A 25,656-nucleotide genomic window follows, 5' to 3' on the forward strand; every position below is an offset into this window, starting at 1 on the left:
CGAATGGGAGAGAGAGAAGGAGAAGTTAGCAGTGATGCTGCTTTCTGCTCACTGGAGAGAGAGAGATCACAGGAGGAGAGGGGTGTGTTTGGTAACTCAGTGTAGCTGGACCCGGGAGGTCATGCCCTGGAGGTCGGAGGTCAAACCCAAACTGAGTCCAGTGATAGTTTAGGAGGCGGTTAGCCACTCGTGTTGTGTTTTCCCTCTGATGTTATGACGATGTGCCATCAATGAAATAAATACAATTAAATTAATGATTTTGAAACCAAAAAAAGGGTTTGGAATGTTTTCTGCCAATTTTACCTCACTTTGACCAATTTTTTCCAAGATCTCTCCAATATACATCTATTCATTTAGCAAACACTTGTATCCAAAGTAACTTATAGTACAGTACAGATATACATTTTCATCAATATGTCTGTCTCCTGCGTATCAAACATATGAGCCTGGTGTTAGAAGAGATCCTTGAGTAGTTGAGCCACAGAAACATTATTCTACATTATGCAATTAACACACTGTATTATGTAATTAACATTATTCTACATTATGCAATTAACACACTGCATTATGTAATTAACACAGTTTCACTGATACATCTGATTGGTGAACTCAGGAGAGTAAATAAATAGCATGCTGTAAACACCGACACAGTTAAAAATCCCAGTTTGGCTTTAAGAAGGAGATCTTCAATCATACATACCACAAAAGCACTCAAAGAAACTTTATGGGCAGGTCTGATAATTCACCATGCGTATTAGATGGACCCAGTGCAAAGCTGCCATTGTCTGTGACTCCAGAAATGACCAATATGATTAGTTGTCTTGCTCCAATCATTTTTGTTTTGCACATCCATTCAAATAAATCTATAACCACCACACATTCCGGGAACAAATCCATGCTGGAGATGACAGAGTCTTCAGAAATGCCAATGATTAGTCTCCAGAAGTCATGGCTTTTTTTTTTAAAGGTAATTCATGACCTTTGATTTGAGTAATTGTGTTGGTTCAGGGTTTGGCCAGTAATGAGTGCTGTATTGAGTGCAGTGTTGCTTCTATTCAAGCCCATGAAAGACCCTTTCTTCAATACAAATATAATCTACTTTGGTTTAGCAGTTGAGATTACCTTTTACACAACAGTGCTCATACTCTAAAGGAGAGAAAATTAGAAAGCTGTGTTTTAAGGCAGTGCACAAAACAGACTGTTCAGTTGGCATCCACCGGCTAATCAAGGACTTGTCATGTTAGTATTAAGTTGTTGAAGGCTTTAGAGTATCAAAGATTATACAAATTTTAAAGCCAGATCATAACCTACTCTTCCTGAAGAATGTTTCTGAAAATTTCACTGATTCTTCCCGAAACATTCTTCTCCCACAGAGCCGTAGTAAGATTGTATCTGTCTGACAGTGGAGACAGTGAGTACTATGTCATAGCATCATGTCAGTCACTTCCTATGTAATGCTCTTTGGGTCGACATAAGCAGGAGGATGAAGATGCATTCAGCAGCCAAGCACCGGGAGGAAGTGCAGGGCACCGGGAGGACGTACAGGGCATCCAAGCAAACCAAGACAGTCAGTGTAAACAAGCACCTCTGGAAAAAAAAACCTGAATGTTTGCAAAGAGTGTCATTTGCTTGAAAATGGTTTGCATTACCAAAACATCATTTTCTACACTGTATTAACTCAATGTGTGCTTCTTTGACCTTGCGATGTCTTGTATTTAAAATAGAAATCATTCTGTGAGAACTGGCAAATATGCCTTTCACAGTCCTTGGTCCATTGCTCTTGCATCTCATCTATTTCAGAGTCCTACCCCAGTGCACACAGCATTGCAATCTAAACTGGAGGACACGTGTGCATATAATCTGCAGTCAAGCATACACTGTCTCATTTTGATGTGGTCAGACCTTTTGTTTTAATGAGCATCTGTCTTTGTGCTTGGATGGGAAGGAATTTAAGTGATTCATCTGTAATTTTCACTTTGTAGCTATTGTGCTGTACTACAGTGATTCGAGACCAGTATCTGTAATGTTCCTGACATCAACATTTTGAAATATTTCTGTGATGACAACAATCACATCTGGCTGAGTTGTTTGGCAGATGTGTCTGTGAGGGAATTAATGAAAAATATTTACATACAAGTGACATGTAAATGTAAATAAAAGAGACCAAGTTTGTAGGGATGGTAAATATCCGACTGCACTGAAATATATCAGTGGATGGGAAAATACTTTATTGGAGTGTTTTTTTGTTGTGTACATGGTATGGGAGAGGGGTGCTGTTTGTGTCTGTGTGTGTAGATGTAGTGTGGTAATATTTCAATATTTTGAAATTCCACGTTTCTTTATTTTTTCGTGTATGATTAGCATGTTTTATGTCAATAATATTATAGTAATCTCACAGAAACATTTTGAAAAAAATTAAAATACACTTAGACATTAACATAAGAGGAGAAACATAAAACACTCCAAATTAGAACACTAAAATGGAATTATTAGACATAAGCTTCTACGCATGGAACACTTTGAGGACATCATATGACATGCACACACAGAAAGGCAGGCAATCGCATACACACACATCACTCTACATGCTACAGTATAATTAGTAGTTGCTGTAGTATTTACAACAACAGGTTATACAATTCTTGGACATGACAGGCAATCTTCTTGACAGAACCAAGAGACCCAAGCGACCCAAGGGACTATGGTCTTGGTGTGACCACTCCTAGCTGGCCACACAATCAATAACATCAGGACAAAATGTTAGTCCAAGAATGTCAGCAAAGAACATGGATACTCTTAAAATGTTCATATTAATTCATACATAAACAGTATAGGCACCCTGACTCACAGACAGGACACCCTGTAAGATTTGTATTCTAACCCATAAATATACTGACTAAATGTAAATATACTCACGATTAAGGTGGAACCAAACTCTGCAAAGGACTCAACAGTTTTGTAGACAATATATAGATAAATGAGAGACAGGGGTTACAATCAGTGTCTATGACGGAGTGCCGTATGTGCTCTGACTGCCATACCATCGAGCCAGGCACTGCCGTCAGGGTGCAGGTTTGGTACCCTGTAGGCTCGGGTTATAAGACCGGGTGGCCCTGTGTGAGGAACCCCTGAGATGGGTGAAGCACTAGTGTGTGGGGCACCCTGGAATAGGAGAAGTACGGTTGGAGGATGCGTGAAGAGTTGCACATTTTTTTCTTTGGTTCTTTGAGAAACTAGTAGGGGATATAATGAGAAGCATAGGGTGGCTCTTTAAATAACTGAGATAGCTGGTTCTTTTCAACCTTTTCTAATGGGGTGCTAGAAAGACCCATTTGCGAAGGTTCTTCTTGGAACCATGACTGGTTCTTTGAGGAACCGAATTTGAAACGGTTCTTCAGAGGGCCGTATTGTGTATGGGTTCTTTAAAGCACCACAAAAAGTTCTTCAGCGGAATCACTCCAAAGGACCTTTGTTTGCAAATTGTCAGCAGTCAGCGATAGACCACGTCTACCTCCGAGCCGTTCAATGAGGAATGAGTAAGACTTGGGGAAAAAACAACAGAACAAAGAGCTGAAGTCTAACAAGATTTACGTAAAGTTCCTCTGGCTCTGTGTGATGAGGCTGGAGATGATCAAAGTGGGTGAATTAAAAGGGCTCTCATGTGAAAAGCAGGGAAGGAGGAGGAGACCGAGAGGCGGAGTACCTGTCACCCTCACAAACATGCCTTTTAACAGCACCGTGATGGGCTAAGTTGTTTTACGCTGCAAACATACATTTGTAACATGCTGTAATTTTACCCCCTGGATTTGGTTTCTGGGTATTTGGGGCGTTTCAAATGAAGCAGCGTAGCAGTGCATGTTGCAGCCATTCAGTACTCACAGTTAAACAGATCAGCCCATTGCTAAAATGGAAGCAGAAATGTGGAGAAATGTTGTACTTGTTACTGGCTAAATGGTTTTTAAAAAAAAACACTTTAATTTCATGCGATTTCTGTCATTTTCAAAAGCATTTATGCCCTTAGTCCTCACTAATCATTTATCTGATCTACCATGGATCCAGTTAGTATGGATCCAGGCCTGATTGGATTAGAGCCAACTACATCAGGTCTCAGTTTTACTCTGAGCCGGCCTCCGACGTACAACGCCACGCCAGATCCGGGCAGCATCTGGCCCTAAGCCGGCCTCTATCTGGACCCGTGAGGCAACACAGCCTGATAGGGCTCAGAGATTCCACTCCCATGACGGGAAACATCAAGCATATTTACACTGTGGGACAGATACTGTGTTCATGTATGACAGGCTATGAGTGAACTTTGAGTGAGCGTCTGCATACACTACACGTAGTATAGACTCTCCCCCTCCAACTAAAATCTATGCACCAGTTTGTCCATGCATGTTCAAGTAAATGTTGCTAACAGACCACAGGAATCCAGCTGGGAAATATATCCCCCCTGCCTTAGTTCTACGGGTGGGTCTTTATTGCTGGGTGTTTTATAATTGCATGCTGAAGTCCTGACCCTGTTTCATGCATTGTCAGGAGCCCTACGGGTGCACTCCTCCTCCCCCCTGTCTCCCAGTAACCCCTCTTATCAATGGTACTCTGCCCTGCATCCACCCAGCAAGGCCTGCGCGGTATAAAAGACAGGGTCGCTCTGCACCCAATCCTTTCTGCCAAGGCGAGCCATCCAAAGTCCAGGCCAGGCCGGAGCCCACACAACACGACGCGACAACACAGCACGACACAGCACGACACAGCGCGGTTCAGAACAGCACAGCACGACACAGCGCGGTTCAGAACAGCACAGCACAGCAGAGCAGAGCAGAGCAGAGCAGAGCACAGCAGAGCAGAGCCATGCCGACGGACTTCAGCGGGCATTGGGATCTGGAGAGGAGTGATAACTTTGAGGAGTATCTGAAGACACTGAGTAAGAGCCGGCAACTAGTCTCTTAAGGCAACCGCACATTGGCAAGTGATGACCAGACAGTTGTTTTTATTATGGCAGTGGATCACTGAGTAAGAGCCGGCAACTAGTCTCTTAAGGCAACCGCACATTGGCAAGCGATGACCAGACAGTTGTTTTTATTATGGCAGTGGATCACTGAGTAAGAGCCGGCAACTAGTCTCTTAAGGCAACCGCACATTGGCAAGCGATGACCAGACAGTTGTTTTTTTTATGTAAAAAATCGCCTGGAAAAGGGGCGACTTGAGACAGCCGACACTTGCCATGTGTGTTGCCCTGTTAGCTTCAATAGATTCTATTCCATTCCTTCGCTTGCTATGTTTTGGCCTTAAGGCCGTGGATGCATCTGAAACAGATCAGGCCCACTTCTGGCCCAGTTCTGGCCCTCCTAGAAGCTAAACCTTGGACCAGAATCATAGCTGCTATCTCTGGCAAAGCTAAAGACCAGGTCCATTCCAGAAAGATCTGCAGTCTGGGCCTCCTCTGCATAGACAAACAGGTTATAGCAGATGAGTGGTGATATCTATCTGTATTGTGAAAGCTGCATAATGGCTTGAATTTGGGTTGAAGTTGTGTTTCTGTGTAACTTTTAATGATTACCTAACCAGATTTTCTGCTGAATCAGCTTACTCCGCCTCTCTCCCTCTCCCTCTTTCTCTCCTTCTGTGTGTATGTGCAGGTAAGGTGCCCAAAGTGGAATTTGAAAAGTTTCCCAAATAATTAAATTGTCCTCTTCACAGACATTGATTTTGCCACCCGTAAGATTGCGTGCCACCTCCACCAGACCAAAGTCTTCATTCAGGATGGCGACGCGATCACAATCAAGACCCTCAGCACCTTCAGAAACTACGAGCTGTCCTTCACCGTCGGACTGGAGAGGGACGAGCACACCAAAGGCCTGGACAACAGGGTGGTCAAGGTGACAGCGCTGGGGTGCAGGGATACAACTCGCTCTCTCTCCCCCTCTCTCTCCTCCTCTCTCTCTCTCTCCCCCTCTCTCTCTCTCTCTCTCTCTCCCCCCTCTCTCTCTCTCTCTGAACTGCTCTCTCTCTCTCTCTCTCTCTCCCCCTCTCTCTCTCTCTCTCTCTCTCTCTCGCTCTCTCGGAACTGCTCTCTCTCTCCCCCTCTCTCTCTCTCTCTGAACTGCTCTCTCTCTCTCTCTCTCTCTGAACTGCTCTCTCTCTCTCTCTCTCTCTCTGAACTTCTCTCTCTCCCCCTCTCTCTCTCTCTGAACTGCTCTCTCTCTCTCTCTCCCCCCCCTCTCTCTCTCTGAACTGCTCTCTCTCTCTCTCTCTCTGAACTGCTCTCTCTCTCTCTCTCTGAACTGCTCTCTCTCTCTCTCTCTCTCTCTCTCTCTCTCTGAACTGCTCTCTCTCTCTCTCTCTCTCTCTCTGAACTGCTCTCTCCCCCTCTCCCCTCTCTCTCTGAACTGCTCTCTCTCTCTCTCTCTCTCTCTCCCTCTCTCTCTCTCTCTCTCTGAACTGCTCTCTCTCTCTCTCTCTCTCTCTCTGAGTGTGTTCACCTTTTGGGTTCTCTCTGTGTGCTTTCCAAATGTACACTTCAGGTAGAGTTAGCTGTTCCGTCTGGATTTCTATTTAGACTGGATTGACCTATCCGATACCTGTTTAGACAGATCGCTTACTCTATTTAGATGGGTAGATATAGCAATGCTTATCTCAGAAATGTACATAGTAAAACTGCAATCTCAGGGAATTTGTACGTGGACATTTCCCCCTCTCTCTCTCTCTCTCTTTGGACTGAAATGTTAACAGTGCCAAGGTCAGTAACTCCTCTATATGTACAGTGGGGAAAATAAGTATTTGAACCCCTGCCGATTTCGCAAGTTTGGCCACTTGCAAAGAAATGTGTGATCTATAATTGTAATAGTAGGTGTATTTTAACAGTGAGAAACAGAATATCAACAAACAAATCCAGAAAGCTGCATTTTATAACATTTATGACTTTATTTGTATTTGATGCAGAAAATAAGTATTTGAACCCCCAAGCAAACAGCAAGAATTCTGGCTCCCAATGACCAGTTATGTGCCCAAGAAGCACACAGATTAGCCCTCACTAGGCCTAACAAGGTACACCTGATCTCAACTGGTGACGTGTATAAAAGAAACCTGTCCAAAGAATCATACTTCACACCTTCAACCTCACCACCATGGGCAAGACCAAAGAGTTGACCAAGGACGTCAGAGATAAGATTGTAGACCTGCACAAGGCTGGAATGGGTTACAAAACCATCGGCAAGCAGCTTGGTGAGAAGCAGACAACTATTGGTGCGATTATTCGTAAATGGAAGCAACACCAAACAACTGTCAATCGCTCTAGGTCTGGGGCTCCATGCAAGATATCCCCTCGTGCGGTATCGGTGATCATCTGAAAGGTGCAGAATAACCCCAGAACTACACAGGGGGAGCTTGTGAATGATCTCAAGGCAGCTGGGACCACAGTCACCAAGAAAACCATTGGCAACACACTAAGCCGTAATGGTTTGAAGTACTGCAGCACTCGCAAGGTCCCCCTGCTCAAGGAAGCACATGTACAGGGCCATTTGAAGTTTGCCAATGAACACTTGAATGATTCAAAGGAGGATTAGGAGACAGGATGTGGTCAGATGAGACAAAAATCAAGCTCTTTGGCATCAACTCGACTTGCCGCGTTTGGAGGGGGAAGAATGCTGAATATGACCCCAAGAACACCATCCCCACCGTCAAGCATGGAGGTGGACCCATTATGCTTTGGGGCTGTTTCTCTGCCAAGGGTACAGGACGACTCCACTGCATCGAGGGGACTATGGATGGGGCCATGTAACGTGGAATATTGGGCTTGAACCTCATTCCCTCATTCCCTCCCATTGAAAACGCAACCTTAAGGATTTGGAGAGGATCTGCAAAGAGGAGTGGACCAAAATCCCTCCTGAGATGTGTGTAAACCTGGTGACCAACTACAAGAAAAGTCTGACGTCTGTGCTTGCCAACAAGGGTTATTCCACCAAGTACTAAGTCATGTTTTGCTAGGGGTTCAAATACTTATTTTCTGCATCAAATGCAAATTAAGTCATAAATGTTATAAAATGCAGTTTTCTGGATTTTTTTTTTGATATTCTGTTTCTCACTGTTAAAATACACCTACTATTACAATTATAGATCACACATTTGTGACTTTGCAAGTGGCCAAACTTGCAAAATCGGCAGGGGTTCAAACACGTATTTTCCCCACAGAGTCAATGGTCAGATCAATTAAGTTCCCACACAGCCTCGTCCGTCCTCACTATATCGCCCCCTACAGGCGCTGGCGACCTGGGAGGGAGACAAACTGGTCTGCACTCAGAAGGGGGAGAAGGCCAACCGGGGATGGAAGCACTGGATAGATGATGATGATGGTAAACTGTATCTGGTAGGGGACATGTCAATTACTTGCTTGAAGAAAAAGTCACTGAGTGAAGAGAAAAAAATGCTAAACAAATATTGCGTAACCAATGTTTGTACATGTACGCTACTGGATGAGAGAAAACTAAACTTAATGACCAGGAAAGAACACTAAACTCAAAACAATACAAAGAAATTGAGTCCAAATGTTATTATGAATAAGTCAAAGTAACACATATCAGAATGCAAAAACTAATTTTAGGGATGATAGATATTGTTTTATCCTTCCTCATTCCTCTATAATGCGTATCATTATTATTGTTTTTTTGATTATAAGACAGTTGGTACGTGAAATGCAAACCACACAGTCATAGGAAAATTATCATAATGAAACATATTTATGTTGTAATTGTAGTACTACTACTGATTAGTTTCACTGATACAATTTATGTCAAATGTCTAGCTACTTGTCTGATCTTCCAGCTGCAGTGACATGAGTTGTTTTGTAAATAAGTGAAAATGGTTCTACAGCAACCAAGATGAATTACATCAGTGATGGGGATCTGAACTGAGGGTTTCCCAGTAGTTCTATACATTCCAAGCATCTTAGTGCTTTCAGCCCCTCTACTGGGCAGACCTCAAGACGATGGGTCCCCCCTTTTGAACTGGGGCTCTACAGAAGGTTTCTTCGGGTTAAAAGGAAGGGTATTTATTTCCCTTGCCTCTGTCACCTTGTGCTTGCTCTAGGCCTCAAGCTCTGCAAAGCACTTTGAGACAGTGATTGATAATGGTGCTATATAAAATTGAAACATTTTATGACATTTTTAGTCCTTTTTGACTAGCTGCACATTTATCGCTCAGAAATATATTCAGATGTTTAATCATACCTTTAGAATTACTTGTGGAAGCATATTTTATGGTTTTGACAAGAAGTCTGCATACTGCACTTTTACAAGACTAGTGAAATCAGACACAACTACTGTCGCTACTCAGTGGAGAGAAGCAGAACTGCACCTGAATTGCCTGCACCTTTCCTGCCTAAATGTTTACTTTTCTTCTTACCCTTGTGTAACCTCTCTGTTCTCAGGAGCTGACGTGTGAGGACAAAGTCTGCATCCAGGTGTTCAAGAGAAAGGAATGAGATTAATCTCTCACTGAATATTATGGATGTTACCACCAACATAACTCATCCATTGTGGTTTCCTGATGAACGCCGGGAAATATTTATATTCTGTTGTACATATTGAACAGTAAAACGACAAGGATATACTATCTACATTCCAAACCAGTGTTAAATACATTTCAGTAATGTATAGCTATTCAGTCTCTTCAGCATGTAAATGTCTGTTTTTCACAACTTACATAGTTCATTCAAAATGCAGTTTCATGCATTTGTGCAGTTAAAGGGATTGTTTGAATAAACATGAATTCCTACGTTGTGAAATTGTGACTGTGCATTTAAGTGGCTCGTAAGTAAAGAAAACCTGATCTCTGTGCCCTTGTTAGCACTCATATAAATACATCTGTATGTGCAGTGTCATGCACTAGTGCGCTAATTACTTTTTAGTGTGTGTGTGTGTGTGTGTGTGTGTGTGTGTGTGTGAGAGAGAGTTAGTATAATATAGCAGACCATTTTTGGCCTTTCTTCGTTTCGAGCAAACACATACATACCCATCAAAAGTAAATGAATCCAATGATGATCAATTTAGCAAGTTCATTCTGGACTGTCAGTCATAATACTGGGCCCCTCTAAACCTTGTTTGGGAAACAGCATTTAGTGCAGGTAAACTAGAACACCGTCCCATCCAACCAATAGATCTTCAGACTGAGGCCGGCCGCGTATTCAGTGGAAAAAACATGATCTGTCACACCATTCTCTCCTCTGTAGAGTCTATTATCACTTTCATAGAGATGTTTCTAGATTCAAACTCCACCCTGTCAGCAGAGCAGGCCTATACTGTGGAAGTACAATTACATTTTCTGTTGCAAGAGAATATCTCACAACCGGCTGATGGAAATGGACCTTTAGGAGCCATTTCTATCCACCTTTTAGTTAGCTTTATTTTAGTGTTACTTATTTTAGCCACTTGGGGGAGTATTGCACTGGGTGTGGCACGTCACGGGAAATTGGGTATATCTACAGGTGTGATTACTCAATTAGGGAAAGGTGTGGATGGCGGGGAACACACGGTTCTTACCGTCGCTCTGAAAGCCACTTCACCGACAGCCTCTTGTTAATAGGCAAACAGCACTGGGTGAAAGGACCAATTTTATGTCAAATTTCTACCTTTATAATAAACGGGAACACCACCCAAAGAGAGTTCATGCCTGGACCAAGGATTATTTGCAACGCGTTGGGAACACTTTGCCGTCCACACTGAGGCTAATAGGATAGCCTCCACAGGACCAGTGCACATCATCTATATCCTGTCTCCTAAATTCTTCATGTCAGTGGAGGTCCAGTTTGACATGATGTCCTTCACACAGATACAAATCTCTTGCCTCTGTGGAAACCAAATGAAACACAATCTCTGATCCTCACCAACACCAATCCAAGTACACACAGGATGTGAGCTTCTGTGTGAAATGAAAAGAAAGATATCTATCAAAGCTGGTTAGTACTTCCACTGCCATGTTAGATTCCTTTAGGTCCCCCAGTGTAATACAGCTGCCCTCTTAAAAGGAGACTAGAGGTGTCTCTTCATGGATGACATGAAGATTTTCAATTTCATGAATGCCACTGAATTTATTTGGAAATCAAGAGGAAGACATCAATTTATACGATTTCTAACACTACTCTTAATTGTAAACATCATACGGTATATGTAATTAGTTGATGAACGTATCTTTCAGTTGAGCCTCGTTCTCCATAATCCAGTTGTGTGTTGGGTTATCTTAATCACATCTTGATCCGCAGAACACACATTCCTTAAAGGCCGTCCTTCAAGTACTTACTTCCAGTTAGTTAGCTTGCCCCAACAACTGCACAAAGACCAGGCCTGCTAACCAAACTGATCTACAGCAGTTAAAAACTCCAGTGTGGAATGAAGCAGGTCGTGCACTGAGGGTTTTCTGACAGAATGGCAGACGGTACGTTATAGGTAGAAAAAAAACAAAAAAACTAGTACTGAGTGAAAAGAAGCAGCAAAAAGGTTAAAGGAGGTTTGCATTCCGCAGTCATGGTGCATGTCCGTGATGTTGCACCTAGATGTAATTGGATGGCTTATTAAACCATACACGATAAGTGACTAGACTGACGATTGGATGAAAATGCTTATGTTGCTTTTATCGCAACCCAATTATGCCTTTTTGTGCTTCGTGTTACATCTTAAAAAGGTAAAGGTCAGGTATTTAGCAGACACTCTACAGGGGAGTGTAGAGCAGTCTTGAATGGGAAGCAGCATAGTAGTTTCAGCAGTACCATGTAAAACCTCAGTCAGAAAGTAGCTGCACACTTATGTCTGTCTTTGGCATTTCTCTCGTCTCAACAGAGGGAAATTACATGTGTATACAACATCTTACGATTACTGTTAGATTACTTGAGCAGGTTACGTCAGAGGGGTCATCATACAACATCATACAACTGAGAAGTGCCAAGAAAATGTACTCACTTGTGTGTAAAGTTACATAATCATTTTCAATTGTGACCAATTTCAAATCCATTGTTATTACAGCCTACAGAGCTGAAACACCATTGACATTTTGCACTACTAATGCACGATTAAGCAGCAGTGAAAGAGAGGCTGGAGCTGTGATATGGGAGGTAGAGAAAGACATCCCTCTCTCTATATGAGGGGATTCTGAAAGGAGAACAGGAGAGGAGAACACACCGTTAATAGTTAAGCAGCGCATCACATTATTACCATAATTAAAGCAGCACTACAGAGTTTTTGGCTTGGAGCTCCCCCTAGCGGCTAAACCTAGGGAAACCTGTTGAAATGTGCTTTCCTCGTTTATGACAAACTAGCGAGTCAACAACTTTGCTAACAGTCAAGAAAAAGAAAAGAAAATGAAATGAAATGAATACCTGACCCTGCTTTCTTTCTGTGCTGCAGAAAACATACATTTTTGTACCCCTTTAAAATAAAATAAAAGATGTTGACCCACCCAAGACAGATAAGTTGTTGTCAGCACAGACAATCCCCCTCTCCTCTCTGACCTCTCCTCTATAGAGTCCACCGTGCCTCTTCTGCAGGTTCTTCAGCTCCAGAGAGAAGGTGGTGCTATTCAACGTCACCCTAACCGTTGTTATCTTTAATCTGTCAGGATAGTCCCTCCTAATTTGCTCCTGACTGAACCACTCGACCATATCAGTCTAGCTGCTACAGTAGACTGGTTGAATCCAGGGATAGAATAGGGAACAGGAGTGCTGCTGAATAAATAACATATTCATTCATGTTAATGTGTGTTCCTGGTGCTGCTGAATAAATAACATATTCATGTGAATGTGTGTTCCTGGTCTTGTAATTATTGATCTGCAACATTAGACATCATCATCATCATCATCATTTCCATCTCACACAGCACAGCATCCCACATATTGGAGGCTAGGGTATGTGTCACTGTTACGCCCCCCTGCGTCTCCTGCAGATTGTGTAGTGGCAATGCATGGCCTACTGGCCACAGTGGGGAGGGTGATTGGCTGATTGGACTGATTACCCACACCTGGGGAGGTGTGGCAGATAAAAGGACCTGTGGACACCTGCCTCTCTCTCTCTCTCTCTCTCAGCACACGTCATTCTATACATTTCCGCTTATTGACGCACTCACACACTTACACTAAATTCCTGACCACACTGCTAACACCCATCCATACAGACACCAAAGCCCCTAGACATGCTTTTATTTTCTTTATACTTTTGTATTGATTTAATAAAAATATCAGCATCATTTAGAGATAGACAGCTTTGTCGTCCGCCTCCCTTCTTTTATGAAGCGGTCAATGAAGCAGTAACAGTCATGTTCGGGTTTTGTTTGATTTGGCTGTTTTACCCTTAAATCGACCGTCTCAGCAGTCAATTTATGATGATGCTGGAATACTTCATGCACACAATCACATTTAATGCAATCGTGAAGATGTAGACGTGTAGATGACAGCCGTTGTCGAATGAGAATGACTCCATGTTGAATGTCACAGAGTGGTCATTAATTAAAATGGTTGTCAGCCCACGGTAGACTGTGGTACAGTCATTACTGTAGTGTAGTGGATAACTGAGTTGCTGGTAGGGATAGGGATGCATCTGATAATGTGAAAATACCTCACAAGAGGTTTGTTCTTGAACATAGGAATCTAATAGAAATAGGACATTAAAATAGATCAGGTAGGTGTATAGGGCCTGGGTGTCTGTGTGTGTGTCTAGGTGAAGTACATGAGGACACAGTTCGAAGACAAGTAGGATATAGCATGCACATACTGTGGTAATGCCTGGCAAAACTCCTTTTCATATGAAAGGCTTGAGGACAAGCCAACAGTTCCTTTTCAGTCGTAAACTCCATGTTTGCACAGAGCATCCAGGCCAAGTAGGCCTATTCCAACAACCCTGCAGTCTTTGTTTCTCTCTAATGTTGCATTGTTATACTGTTGGTATATGTTTTGTATGAAATGAATGAGGAATGGATTTACAGAATACCCATTGATTTATGTGAGACGGGGGTTAGAATTAAACCGTTAGAATTTGAAACTGAGGCGACAATACCTTAAACACTGTATATGACAATCACTATAATGCATTATTTTTCATTATTAGACACATGACATACAATAACAGAGTGAAAATAAAAGGGTTTCAGTGCCAGTGTTGCAGAAATCATATATCAGATCCAGGTATTTTTTTAGTTCTTAGGTAGGGTAGGCAATGCTGGAAAGAATCCCAGCCCCTTACTTCAGACCCCTCTAAAGCCACTCCTCCAAAACACATGAACACGCAGTGCCTGACCACTGCTGGAGGATGAGTCCACGAGAGAGAGCTATGGGGAGAGGGCCACAACGAGTCGTGGTCATCGCTAACCGAATCCATCTACCTCAATGTCTCATTCTCACAAGTTAGCTAGCTTTAACAATATGTCTGCCTAGCCTTGTGGAAGACTCCGGTCACGTGCAGCGGGCGCACATCACACCAGTCTTAAAATCACTGCACTGGTTACCTGTCAGTTTCAGAATAGATTACAAGATTATTTTACTAGTCTATAGTCCATAGTCATGCGCCTGAATATATGTCAGTCATGCTCTCAAGGTACACACCCAGTAGATCCCTGAGGTCCTCCGGCACTGAACTCTGAACGGTTCCAAAGGCCAGGACAAAGAGACATGGAGAGGCAGCTTTTAGTTTCTATGCTCCCAGCCTTTGGAATACTCTGCCAGAAGACCTAAGAATGGCTGAAACGGTGGAAACCTTTCAGCCATTTAAGGCCATTTAAGACATACCTCTTTAATCTCGCCTATCATTCTCTATAATATTTATCTGTTCTCAGTGGGCTGAAGTGGGTCTGCTGTACATGTGTATGTGTGTGCTTTGTAATATGTTAGCACTTACATGATATTGTTTTTTCCATCCCTCTGGAAAATCTTTCTCATACAAGAGTTTCCCCCCATTTCCTTCTGTGTTATATCCTGGTATGAAATGTGGCGTATAAACAAAGTGTGATTTGATTTGAAGTAGGGCCGGATTAAATGACTGGAAAGATGGCCACAGAAGACATATGTCTTTCTTTTTATTGTCAGAGCATTTCATTTATTCATTGCAGGATGTAAAGATCATTTTAAGAAATATAAAAAATTCTTCTAAAATAAATCACTAACCCTATCTTAACATAAGGACACGTGTCTCATCTGAGATTCCAGCCAATGAGGCAGTGGGTGTTAACTGTTTAATCAACATGTGGCACGAGGAGGCACATGCCAATGGCACGAGGAGTGACATGCCAATGGCACGAGGAGTGGCATGCCAATGGCACCCAGTACCAAGATGTAAAGGCCACTGCCAGGAGTCTGCTGAACCCAAACGTTCTGCTTCATAGAATTGTGCATTAAAACTGCTGGCTCAAAATATGAAAAAAAAGAATGTGTATCAAAAACGACAGGCATAGAATAGATCACAGCACCATTCATGATATAAACAAGTCGTGTCAAGACATTATAAGATGTAATGATAAAAAATAAACTGGCAAGTCCAAAGGGACCTGACAGTCCAAAATCAAACATGTTATACTCAAATATATGTACAATATATTACAATATTACATATACTGTACAGTATCTGCAAACTGTGAATGGCTATTTAACCCATTATATAAAACATTAATCATCATAATGGCAGAGTTTGCATTGTATGAATTGGATTAATAAATAGCACTGCACACGTTTCTGTACATAAGAGGAAGGTAAAAAAGAGAAGGATCTCTGACCATCAAATCTGAATTCACGTTTATATCTGAAGTGAGAACAGCAAGAAAACTAACTTGACTAAACTCAGCTAACCTCAAGAACCAATGAAATAATAATAAATACAAACATACCAATATTGTTTCACCACAGAAACAAAATATGAATTGTGATTTGATGGCTTCGACAAAAGCAGGAGGGCCATATGTAATGGAGAGACATTACCAGGAGAGGGCAGTCTTTAGCTAAAAGCCGCAGGAGAGAATAAAAGGCCTCAGGCTGATGAATCCCACTAGAGTCTAGTGACTAGACAAAACTTGCTGGGAGGGCATGGAACCAGAGTTGGAGGTGAGGGGCTGAGATGCAGGCAGATCAGATGTACGGGCAACCTGTAAATAGAGAGAGGATCGACCACTGGTAAATCATTTCACTGATTTAACCTGAAAGAAGACAGATTGTGTCTCATCTAAAAACCCTACTCCTATGTAATGATGCAATCAATTACTCAATGAATTAAAAATGAATTAAATCACACAATTTGCTGTGATTAATCGTTTTTTTTCCCCCTCTGAGACTGAGACTGGATATTCAAATGTAAAATCAGAATTAATGTGGAATCAACATGAATGAAGTATATTTTAAATCACAAAACTAATGTTCTTTTTAACTTTAAACACAGATTACCTGTTGAGTGCGCAATAAATGTACAAGTTTGTGAATTCAACTAAGCTCCATGTCAGATGTATGTTGAATGCCCCCAGATATATTAAACATTACATTGCTTATGCATTGACATAAATATTAACAAAACAGGCACTTGCGTACATTATTTCAAAATCGTTAAATATTTCAAATGAATCACTAATTTGACATCTGTTCCTAGCATGATATACATATGAAGGATAATTACCTCAGAATCAGAAGGGGCAGCATTCCCACCTAAAAATGAACAGAATGAGAGAGGCTCCAGATATCATTCAAACATTAATCATTATCATTAATCCTAACCCTAACCCTAGATATATATACCAGATATCATTCAAACATTAACTAAAATTATGTTGTGCATTTAGAAAAACTATGAAAAGTTCTTTGAGGTACCTTTATTTTTCCATTTTTCTATTATTTTGCTTCTTAGTGTGAAGAGAGCGAAACCAGCAGCAGTGGCTATAAGGAAGCTAACAGAGATGATGATCCACATCTGTGATGAAACTCCCATTCCAGAGGAGTTTGACCTTTGTGCTGAAAGGAAATATATCACCAGCATCATCTCCATTATCATCATTATGAGTTTCAATGAAATCTCATTATGTATGTCTTCACATATATATTCATACCTGCTGATGTAAAAGAAATCTAAGGCCATCACATATCTATTCAATTTGATAAACTTTTACAAAGGAATCATGAAGAATGACAAGTAAACGTGACATTACAAGAACATTTCAGCATGAAATAAACACATTTGGTTGTTAATGAAAACTGATTTGTCTGAAAGCCTTACCGAAATACACTGGGCAAAGTTGTCTAACTTCAAAGACAATGCAACTCCAGCTAACTTGGTTGCTGTGGTTACAGACGATGTGATCATCTCTGGACACGACAACAAGGGTGGTATCAATAATTGTCCCTCCCTTGTGTGTGCAGGTGCTGCCGTTGCAGATGAAGGTCAGAGAGAGGTCATGACCCCTACAGGTCAGTGTCACATTACAGGAGTCAGCGCTGGACCAGTTTGACACTACAGTCAGGTTGGGGGTTGATACTGGCTCTGATGAAAACACACACACACACACGGGGGTATTGCAAGACAAAGAAGAAGGAACTTTAAATTGGCCAAGTGCTGTTGACATGAATCTCATCGTAATAGTTGTAAAGTATTTAAAAACCCACCTAGGACAGAGAGATTGTATTCAGTAGACAAAAGATTCTCTGAAGCACCCATCTCTCCTCTGTAGAGCCCACTGTCACTTTTCTGCACGTTCTTCAGTATTATAGAGAAGTTTGTAGAATCAAACTTTACAGTGTCATCAAGTACATATTGTGGATGTACATTTAACTTTTCTTTAGCAGGATAATATCTCAGAACTTGTCCATGGAAAGACCAGTGCACATAATCTATTTCCTCCCTTCTAAAGTCTTCATGTCCGTGGATGTCCAGTTTGACATTTTGTCCTTCAAGCACATATAAATCTCTTGCCTCTGTGAAGACAAAATTAAACAAAATCTCTGAGCCTAAACACACACACACACACACACACACAACTAAAAAGACCAACACCAACCACCATATGACCAACTGGGCCTCACAAAATTGTAAAGTGTACATTTTTTTTTAACATTTTTGCATTTTGATTTTGAAGATACCCACAAACACGAGTGCAAATGTCACTGTCAATGCCATTTTGGCATTCAAAATTACAATTTCACCCCTTGAGAGCTTATATCTCTCTTTCAACTGCTCAGGTAAAGTAATACCATTGTGATAGTTCTTTCATATCATAACCATACACAAGTTATTTGTTATGACGGTGATGACATTGTGATGTTGCTCTGTACTGTACCTGTGTAGAAGATGGAGGCCAGCAGAAACAGCTGAAGCACAGAGGATTCCATTTGACGATGATGCATTGGGAAGCTTTGCATTTGGCTCGAGCTGCAAAACCAACAATGAAGAAATTAAAGAAAGGAAACAAACAACACACGAGCTGTAGGCAGTCAGGGCAATCACTTGTGCCTCACTTCTACTTCAAACAAAATGATAGCTGCTCTTTGCTGCAACATCTAGTCAGTACACCCACACAAAGCACCCCCAGTACTAAGGAGTACTGACCTTATGTTGAAGATAACAAAACTAGTTGCCCACAAAAACACATATTAAAAAATAGTAAATCCCTCAATACGGTTGCTTTAAATGTGTGCTATGGAATAAAGTTATTCATGTTTTTACATTTTAATACAATACTGACATTTTTTATTTTTGTAGGTTTACTATGTATGTTTATTACTTTCTATTGTTATTTATTATGGTCTATTTGTAATCTCGGTATCATTGAAAACTAGGGCTACTGTAAATGTATAACAAATTCTATTTGCATCAAACAGAAACTCGTCACATTTCGCTGTTTCATAAAATCGGGAGATCTGTATTAACGCATTTAGGCAGAGAATACATACAATGAAACACGTATACACAACAATACATGCGTGGTTATTAACCTTATTAAGAAAATCTTATCGTGTTGTTAACATAAAGTTCTTGGACACCAGTATTTTCAAGTCCCAGCTGTTCCAGCTGTATTTAAAGTGCCAGCGTTCCGACAGGCCGCAAGTGTCGGCCTGCTTCCGCGATAATGTACCTGCCCGTTTCAGGAACAATCCCGTGTGAAACAGTAATCCAAAACGTTATCCACAAAAACGAACCCAATCCTCTTCTAACTCAAAAATCGCAAGGCATTACCATGCGTAAAACAGGAACAAAAAAAAAGAAATATCGCCCTTCTCACCGCTTCCCGAGCTGGAAGGAATCTTCCGTATCCCGGTAATCCTCAATGCAACGGACTTGAGAATAACCTCAGTGGAAAATGTAAACAATAAACATAAATAAAGAAACAAAACTAGATTGAAACAAAAATAGGCCTTTGGCTGTCTAAGTTGTCTCAGATAATTCCTAAACCTTAGCTTGCCGCCACTACTCCCCTCCAACACATTCCCACCACCCCCTTTTGAGCGTTCACCTGCCTTCAGTCAACCCAGGAGCGTCTCTAGTTAAAGGGCTAGCCTCCTAATTTGAAGGCCTAGGTGTTTGCTACTCATCCCATTATTCTAGTCAGATGGGGTCATGTACTTATATATATATATGGCTAGACTGGATTTATGTCCAGCATACATATAAAAAGGTACCGGAGAGCCATTAACTGACTTCTCAGTACCTATATCAAAACACCTAGTTTATGTGAACATCACAAATGTATTCACGAGAATTAAATAAAGGTTAAATTGATGAAATGAATGAATATGCGCGCCTGTTCCGAGAGTCCTTGTTTTTTCGCAACAACACACCACATTACTAAGCAATTACTAAGCAATTACAGGCTACCTGTTTGTCAAACTTTCCTTTGTAAAAGGGCGGGCTCAGGTTCCAATGCCAACACCTCAAAACAAATGCCCATTCATTCAGCGATACAAAGTCTTAAAGCAGCAGAATGCAACAATGTGCCACTTTATGTATGTTTTTACGAGCACGTACTATTGGTATCATCTTCAAATTAATTGTAATGCAATACGGTCATGTAAAGGACAGATAACACACCTGTCGTTCCCACAAGCTACCCAGCTTATGCACCCTGTAGTTCTGTGGTTTGAGTCGGAACACCCCGCGAAAATGTAAGAAAAACCCTCAACACAGCACATTGCCAACGATATTGCCAAAAGAAGCAAATTAGCTGTAGGCAGTGTTTGCAAGGATTTTACATGATTTGAATGTAGGTAGCTAACTAGTTTTACACCGCTCAATAGTGCATTTGGTAGCATATTATCTTACAATGAATACTCACTCGGTGCAGGTAGAAGGTTCAGATTCAAGTATCGCGGTTTGGCCTTTGAGAGGACTTTAAAGTGGTGATCCAAGATCCCATGGTGCATTGGTTCAGGACCAATCACGGTGTGACTTTCATTTTAATGCCGACAACGGATTAAAGGCCCAGTATGTCTATGCATGAAATAGTCTACCTCTTTAATGTGCTTTTAGTGCTTTTGGACTTATGGTTGTATGGTGCTTATTCACCCTAATGTAGGCTCTATTCACTGATTATGTATTTTCTTTGGATAAAGATACAAACACATTGGTGCAAAAATGTGACAGAGCAGTTTGTGTTTATATAGTTACATGTCCATTCATTTGGCACCCCACTTGTTTGCCTGAAATATCTCTTTCATGAACTTTTTTATAGGAGGTACTGTCACAGTTACAGAACATGGCTATATCCATGGATTGGTATTGTTTTTATCACAGTAGGTAGTGTCACATAGGCCAGGGGTTCTCAAACTTTTTGGGGCCAGGGACCCCTCAAAGGGTAGAACATTTTCCGAGGACCCCCTCATAATCACATCCCAAATTAAACCATATAGGCTTATAGCTATTTGTAATGTTTTATGCTTTTGGACTCTTTTACTCTAAAATCATACAGTACTAATATTACAAGAGTTTTAGATAATCATTGTATTACATTCGGCATTACTTGACAGTATGTAGGATAGATTTGTAAATTATTTTTTGGAAAATGTGCTGAGAAGCTAAATAATGTTTACCTTACATAAAAAACAAATATTGATGGAATACATTTTTTTATCAAAGCAGATTGTAGGGTTTTCCCCTACGGAGATGATTCTGAAGATTTCTTTTTAACAAAGACATTAACAAACATGAAATATCCCCCTAATGTTATCAAAAACTGGTATCCCAGACTGACACGCCGTGTGTGTGTGTGTGTGTGTGTCATCAATGAGAAGGGTGTTTCCTGTCTCTCAGCACATAGTTTGTCCAGTGCAGTTTATTTACCCGGTCTTGTTGTCACTGAACGATGGCAACCTTTGGAAACCAGAAATCTGCAGTTGTTTTATGGCTGATGTGATGAGCACTTGTCTGTATTAGCGTTGTCACGAACACTTAACAATTGGCATTTATAGTATTAGCCTCCAGCAAGATACTAATGGAAGCAACATGGTGACATCACTGCATTGATTATACACGTATAGCGTTTTCTTTCTAGAGGTTAATTTTGACAATGAACTGGGCTACGTTCTTGCAGCCAAATTGAAAGCTAGATCAACGTCCTAAACGAGAATAGCTACATGCAATAGGGCTAACCTATCTTTAAAAAAGGGCCTTCTGCAACGATAAACACGACCTGTACTGATGGAAGATTAAATGCATCACTTGCAGATTATGGCAGTTAACATTACTAGCGTGAAAAGTGCGGTTTAGTTACGTTAACCACACTGCATTATGATCATTGTACTACGCATAGTCAAAATTCTGTGATGGGGAAAATCGCTTGTCGCTAAACTAGGCTAAGGCTACTCGTGTTAGGCTGTATATGGGTGACCTTGTGGGCATGTTTTTAATCACATTTGCTAACCTGTCGTTCTTTGAACTCTCTGAAAAGTTCGGGGTGTCTGTCTGAGAGGTCCTTAGCCATATTTTACGTGTTACCTCCCTTTGCCTGAGTGGTTTTGAAGCATGTTTTACAGACGGGTCTCTGTGTGTCGATGGGCTTTCCTTCACAGTCTGCTTCGTATCCGAAGTAATTCCAGATCTCACTTATTTTTTTAAAACAAGCCGAGGACGGTTGGCCAGAGCTCCTGCACATGAGGCCATGTCTCCCCTGAGATCACTCGCTGTGAGTGAAGGCTGTCTGTTGCATGGGTGAGAGTTGGGCAGCCCCGCCCTTGCAGTCAATGCGTGCAGGCAGCCTGACAGGGAGCGGAACAGTGAGTGCACTCTGATTGCGTGCTATTTTAATGAAGTAACTATACTTATACCTTTCAAAACTTGTCTAGTATCGGTACAGCGTGTAACATTAGTCTACATGTTTTGTATACTGTATTGCAATAATTTTTTTTTTTTAAACTTAAAAAAATTTAAAAAAAACTTTGGAAGCCAGACTTTTTCGCGGACCCCCAGGCAAGGCGTCGCGGACCCCAAGGGGTCCGCGGACCCCAGTTTGAGAACCGCTGACATAGGCTACCATGAATCTCAGTTTGGAGTGTAGAGTCTCGGAAGGGAAGGAGGGAAAACTCATGTCAAGTTTTTACAGAGTTGATTGGCTAGTTCATGAGAGGTGGAGGCACAGCCATCAAGTATACCCCCCCAGTCCAAACAGGCCCTGCCCACGCCTGTCAATCATTTAATATGTACTCACTATGAAAGATGTTAAACCTTGCCATATCTGTGCTGCAGGAATTGTCATAGGTGTCATTTCCCCACCACTTTCTGTAATCACCAATTCCATCCCCAACACTTTTGACAACTGAAAATAAAAACTCCCAACACTGAATAGAAAGCTTATTAAACAGAGTTCTTTATCACCAGTTGAATGTAGTCGGAAGCAATCATCATTGTTCCGGTGCATTACCTGTCCATCTAATATGTCAAAAACGTTATGTCTTCCTGGCTTTGCTCGAGGGACACACACACACACACACACACACACACACACACACACACACACACACACACCTCATGGGGCATCCACCATGCAGGGCACCAGTCTCAGCCCTGCCCAACCTCACACTTACTGCCCCACTAGCATGATCTCATTTGTTGAGCTGACTGTATGAAAGGCTTGAATTTACAAATGTTGCTACATGACTGTATGACACTTAATGGTCAGAGTTCTTCATGAGTCAAATGAGAACGGGATCTGAGCTGGGAAGGAGTTAATGCAAGTAGCTACAGGCTTCAGATTTCCTATTCCAGACACTACCAGTGAAGGGACCGGTATAGTTAATAAGAATATGCCATAGTCAATAATTCAATGATCTTATACCTATTTATAATTGTTACTTTTATTTGGATTTAACTATCATGTTAACATTCCTGGGTGAAGGTATTTTTGGGGTTGACCTGATGAGTGAAGTGAGACAGAGACTTTCACCTCCCCCTCCCCCGGTCGAGACAAAGAGCCCTGCACCCATGGCCCATTTGAATAGACAGTAACACCCCTTAAATATCAGTGTATTTAACAGACTGTCCCTCAAGGGATAATCAGATATACTGAGGTGAAGTTCTGTGAGGGAGGATGGATCCTCAGTCTCTGTCTCACAGTGGTCGGCCGCCATTCTTCAAGAATTAACCTGAATCCTGACTGATCAAACCTAAGACTGAATCTTCAATTATAGTATAAAACTAATTACCATTACCAGATGCCTTTCATTAAATGTATGAAAGTATCTATTTTCAAAAAATGATTCAATGATGGAGTAATATAAGACCTTTAAAAAAACATTATTTGCACTTTCCTAAAACAAAGCTATCGATAGTGAGTTTCCACCGAATTTGGCATCCACTTGTCCTCGATGTTTCATTAATCCAGTAAATCCACTGAGCGAGGGATTGGCCCACCCAGCTTCAGTTTACAGCACCTGGTATTCCCAAGTGGTCTCCCATCCAAGCACTAACCAGGCCCAGCACTGCTTAGCTTCAGAGATCGTATGAGATCGGGCCTGCTCAGTGTGGTGTGGCTGCAAAATAATCTGTCAGGATAGTCCCTCATAATTCACTCTTAACTGAACCACTCTACCATAATAACTGCTACAGTAGACTGGTTGAATCCGGTGATATTCAGGGTTACAGATCTGCCCTCTATTCTGGACAAGAACAGGGATAAAATAGGGAACAGGAGTAACATATTCATGTTAATGTGTGTTCCTGGTGTTGTAATAATTGCTCTGCAAAATTCGACAGTAATCATTTCAATCTCACACAGCAAAGCAACGCACATATTGTAGAATCCAACTACCTCAGTGTCTCATTCACACAACTATAAAAACACACAAATAAGCCATTCAAATCCAATAAAGACTAACTAAAGATAAATACCATAAACTACAATGCAGATATATACGATAGATTCGAGGTTCATGTAAACATAGCTACATAGACTACTAGTGTTAGTGTTGGGCAAATACATATGCTATGTTGGCTAGATCATTCAGAAAAAGAACAAATCCCCCCCCCCCCCCCCCCCAAAAAAAACCAACTTTGAACACTTTGAACCATTATTTTTGCCATTCTTATGTGACTAGTTAGCTAGCTTAAACAATATGTCTGCCTAGCCTTGTGAAAGAGTCCAGGCACGTGCAATGAGTACATGGGCAGAGTACACACAAGTAGGGCTGAATTAAATGATGGACAGGCTTTTTACAGCCCAGAGATGGCCACAGAAAACATTTGTCTTTCTTTTTATTGTCAGAGCATTTCATTTATTCAGTGCTGCCAGGATGTACCGAGAATTTCAAGAAATATAACAAAATACTTCCAAAATAAATCGCCTACCCTATCTTAAGGCTATTCACGCATTCTAACATAAGGAAACGTGTCTCATCTGAGATTCCAGCCAATGAGGCAGTGGGTGTTAACTGTTTAATCAACATGTGGCACGAGGAGGCACATGCCACTGGCACGAGGAGTGACATGCCAATGGCACGAGGAGTGGCATGCCAATGGCACCCAGTACCAAGATGTAAAGGCCACTGCCAGGAGTCTGCTGAACCCAAACATTCTGCTTCATAGAATTGTGCATTAAAACTGCTGGCTCAAAATATGAAAAAAAAAGAATGTGTATCAAAAACGACAGGCATAGAATAGATCACAGCACCATTCATGATATAAACAAGTCGTGTCAAGACATTATAAGATGTAATGATAAAAAATAAACTGGCAAGTCCAAAGGGACCTGACAGTCCAAAATCAAACATGTTATACTCAAATATATGTACAATATATTACAATATTACATATACTGTACAGTATCTGCAAACTGTGAATGGGTATTTAACCTATTATATAAAACATTAATCATCATAATGGCAGAGTTTGCATTGTATGAATTGGATTAATAAATAGCACTGCACACGTATCTGTACATAAGAGGAAGGTAAAAAAGAGAAGGATCTCTGACCATCAGATCTGAATTCACGTTTATATCTGAAGTGAGAACAGCAAGAAAACTAACTTGACTAAACTCAGCTAGCCTCAAGAACCAATGAAATAATAATAAATACAAACATACCAATATTGTTTCACCACAGAAACAAAATATGAACTGTGATTTGATGGCTTCGACAAAAGCAGGAGGGCCATATGTAATGGAGAGACATTACCAGGAGAGGGCAGTCTTTAGCTAAAAGCCGCAGGAGAGAATAAAAGGCCTCAGGCT

At 41.2% G+C, this 25,656-nt stretch overlaps 2 protein-coding genes and 1 pseudogene across 3 annotated transcripts in view; 2 read left to right on the plus strand and 1 right to left on the minus strand.

Moving 5' to 3' along the window:
* The window catches only part of nmnat3 (nicotinamide nucleotide adenylyltransferase 3), a 16,831-nt gene extending 16,557 nt beyond the window's left edge, over window positions 1-274 (plus strand). Inside the window, exon 9 of the mRNA XM_031559401.2 lies at window positions 1-274. This exon is cut by the window's left edge and continues 541 nt beyond it. The gene's annotated coding sequence lies outside the window, so the exon portion shown is untranslated.
* Window positions 275-4,767: 4,493 nt separating this feature from the next.
* Window positions 4,768-9,875, plus strand: rbp2b (retinol binding protein 2b, cellular). 2 transcript variants are annotated; one of them, XM_012841798.3, is made up of 4 exons: window positions 4,768-4,924; window positions 5,701-5,879; window positions 8,258-8,365; window positions 9,425-9,851. In XM_012841798.3, the coding sequence occupies exons 1-4, from the start codon at window positions 4,852-4,854 to the stop codon at window positions 9,476-9,478; spliced, it is 414 nt and encodes a 137-aa protein (XP_012697252.1). In that variant the 5' UTR covers window positions 4,768-4,851; the 3' UTR covers window positions 9,479-9,851. The 2 variants fall into 2 exon arrangements, with proteins under 2 accessions (XP_012697252.1, XP_031415659.1); XM_031559799.2 differs by having other exon boundaries at window positions 4,776-4,924; window positions 8,258-8,351; window positions 9,425-9,875.
* A 13,973-nt stretch (window positions 9,876-23,848) lies between these two features.
* LOC116218518 lies at window positions 23,849-23,967 on the minus strand (annotated as a pseudogene).
* Window positions 23,968-25,656: the final 1,689 nt, after the last annotated feature.

The sequence above is a fragment of the Clupea harengus genome, chromosome 22 (genome assembly GCF_900700415.2).
Source record: "Clupea harengus chromosome 22, Ch_v2.0.2, whole genome shotgun sequence".
Lineage (NCBI taxonomy): Eukaryota > Metazoa > Chordata > Actinopteri > Clupeiformes > Clupeidae > Clupea > Clupea harengus.

Coding starts and splice junctions, on each gene's coding strand:
- rbp2b (XM_012841798.3), top strand. CDS start 4,852: ATGCCGACGGACTTCAGCGGGCATTGGGATCTGGAGAGGAGTGATAAC. Junction 4,925..5,700: donor GGAGTATCTGAAGACACTGA/GTAAGAGCCGGC, acceptor TCCTCTTCACAG/ACATTGATTTTGCCACCCGT. Junction 8,366..9,424: donor ATGATGGTAAACTGTATCTG/GTAGGGGACATG, acceptor CTCTGTTCTCAG/GAGCTGACGTGTGAGGACAA.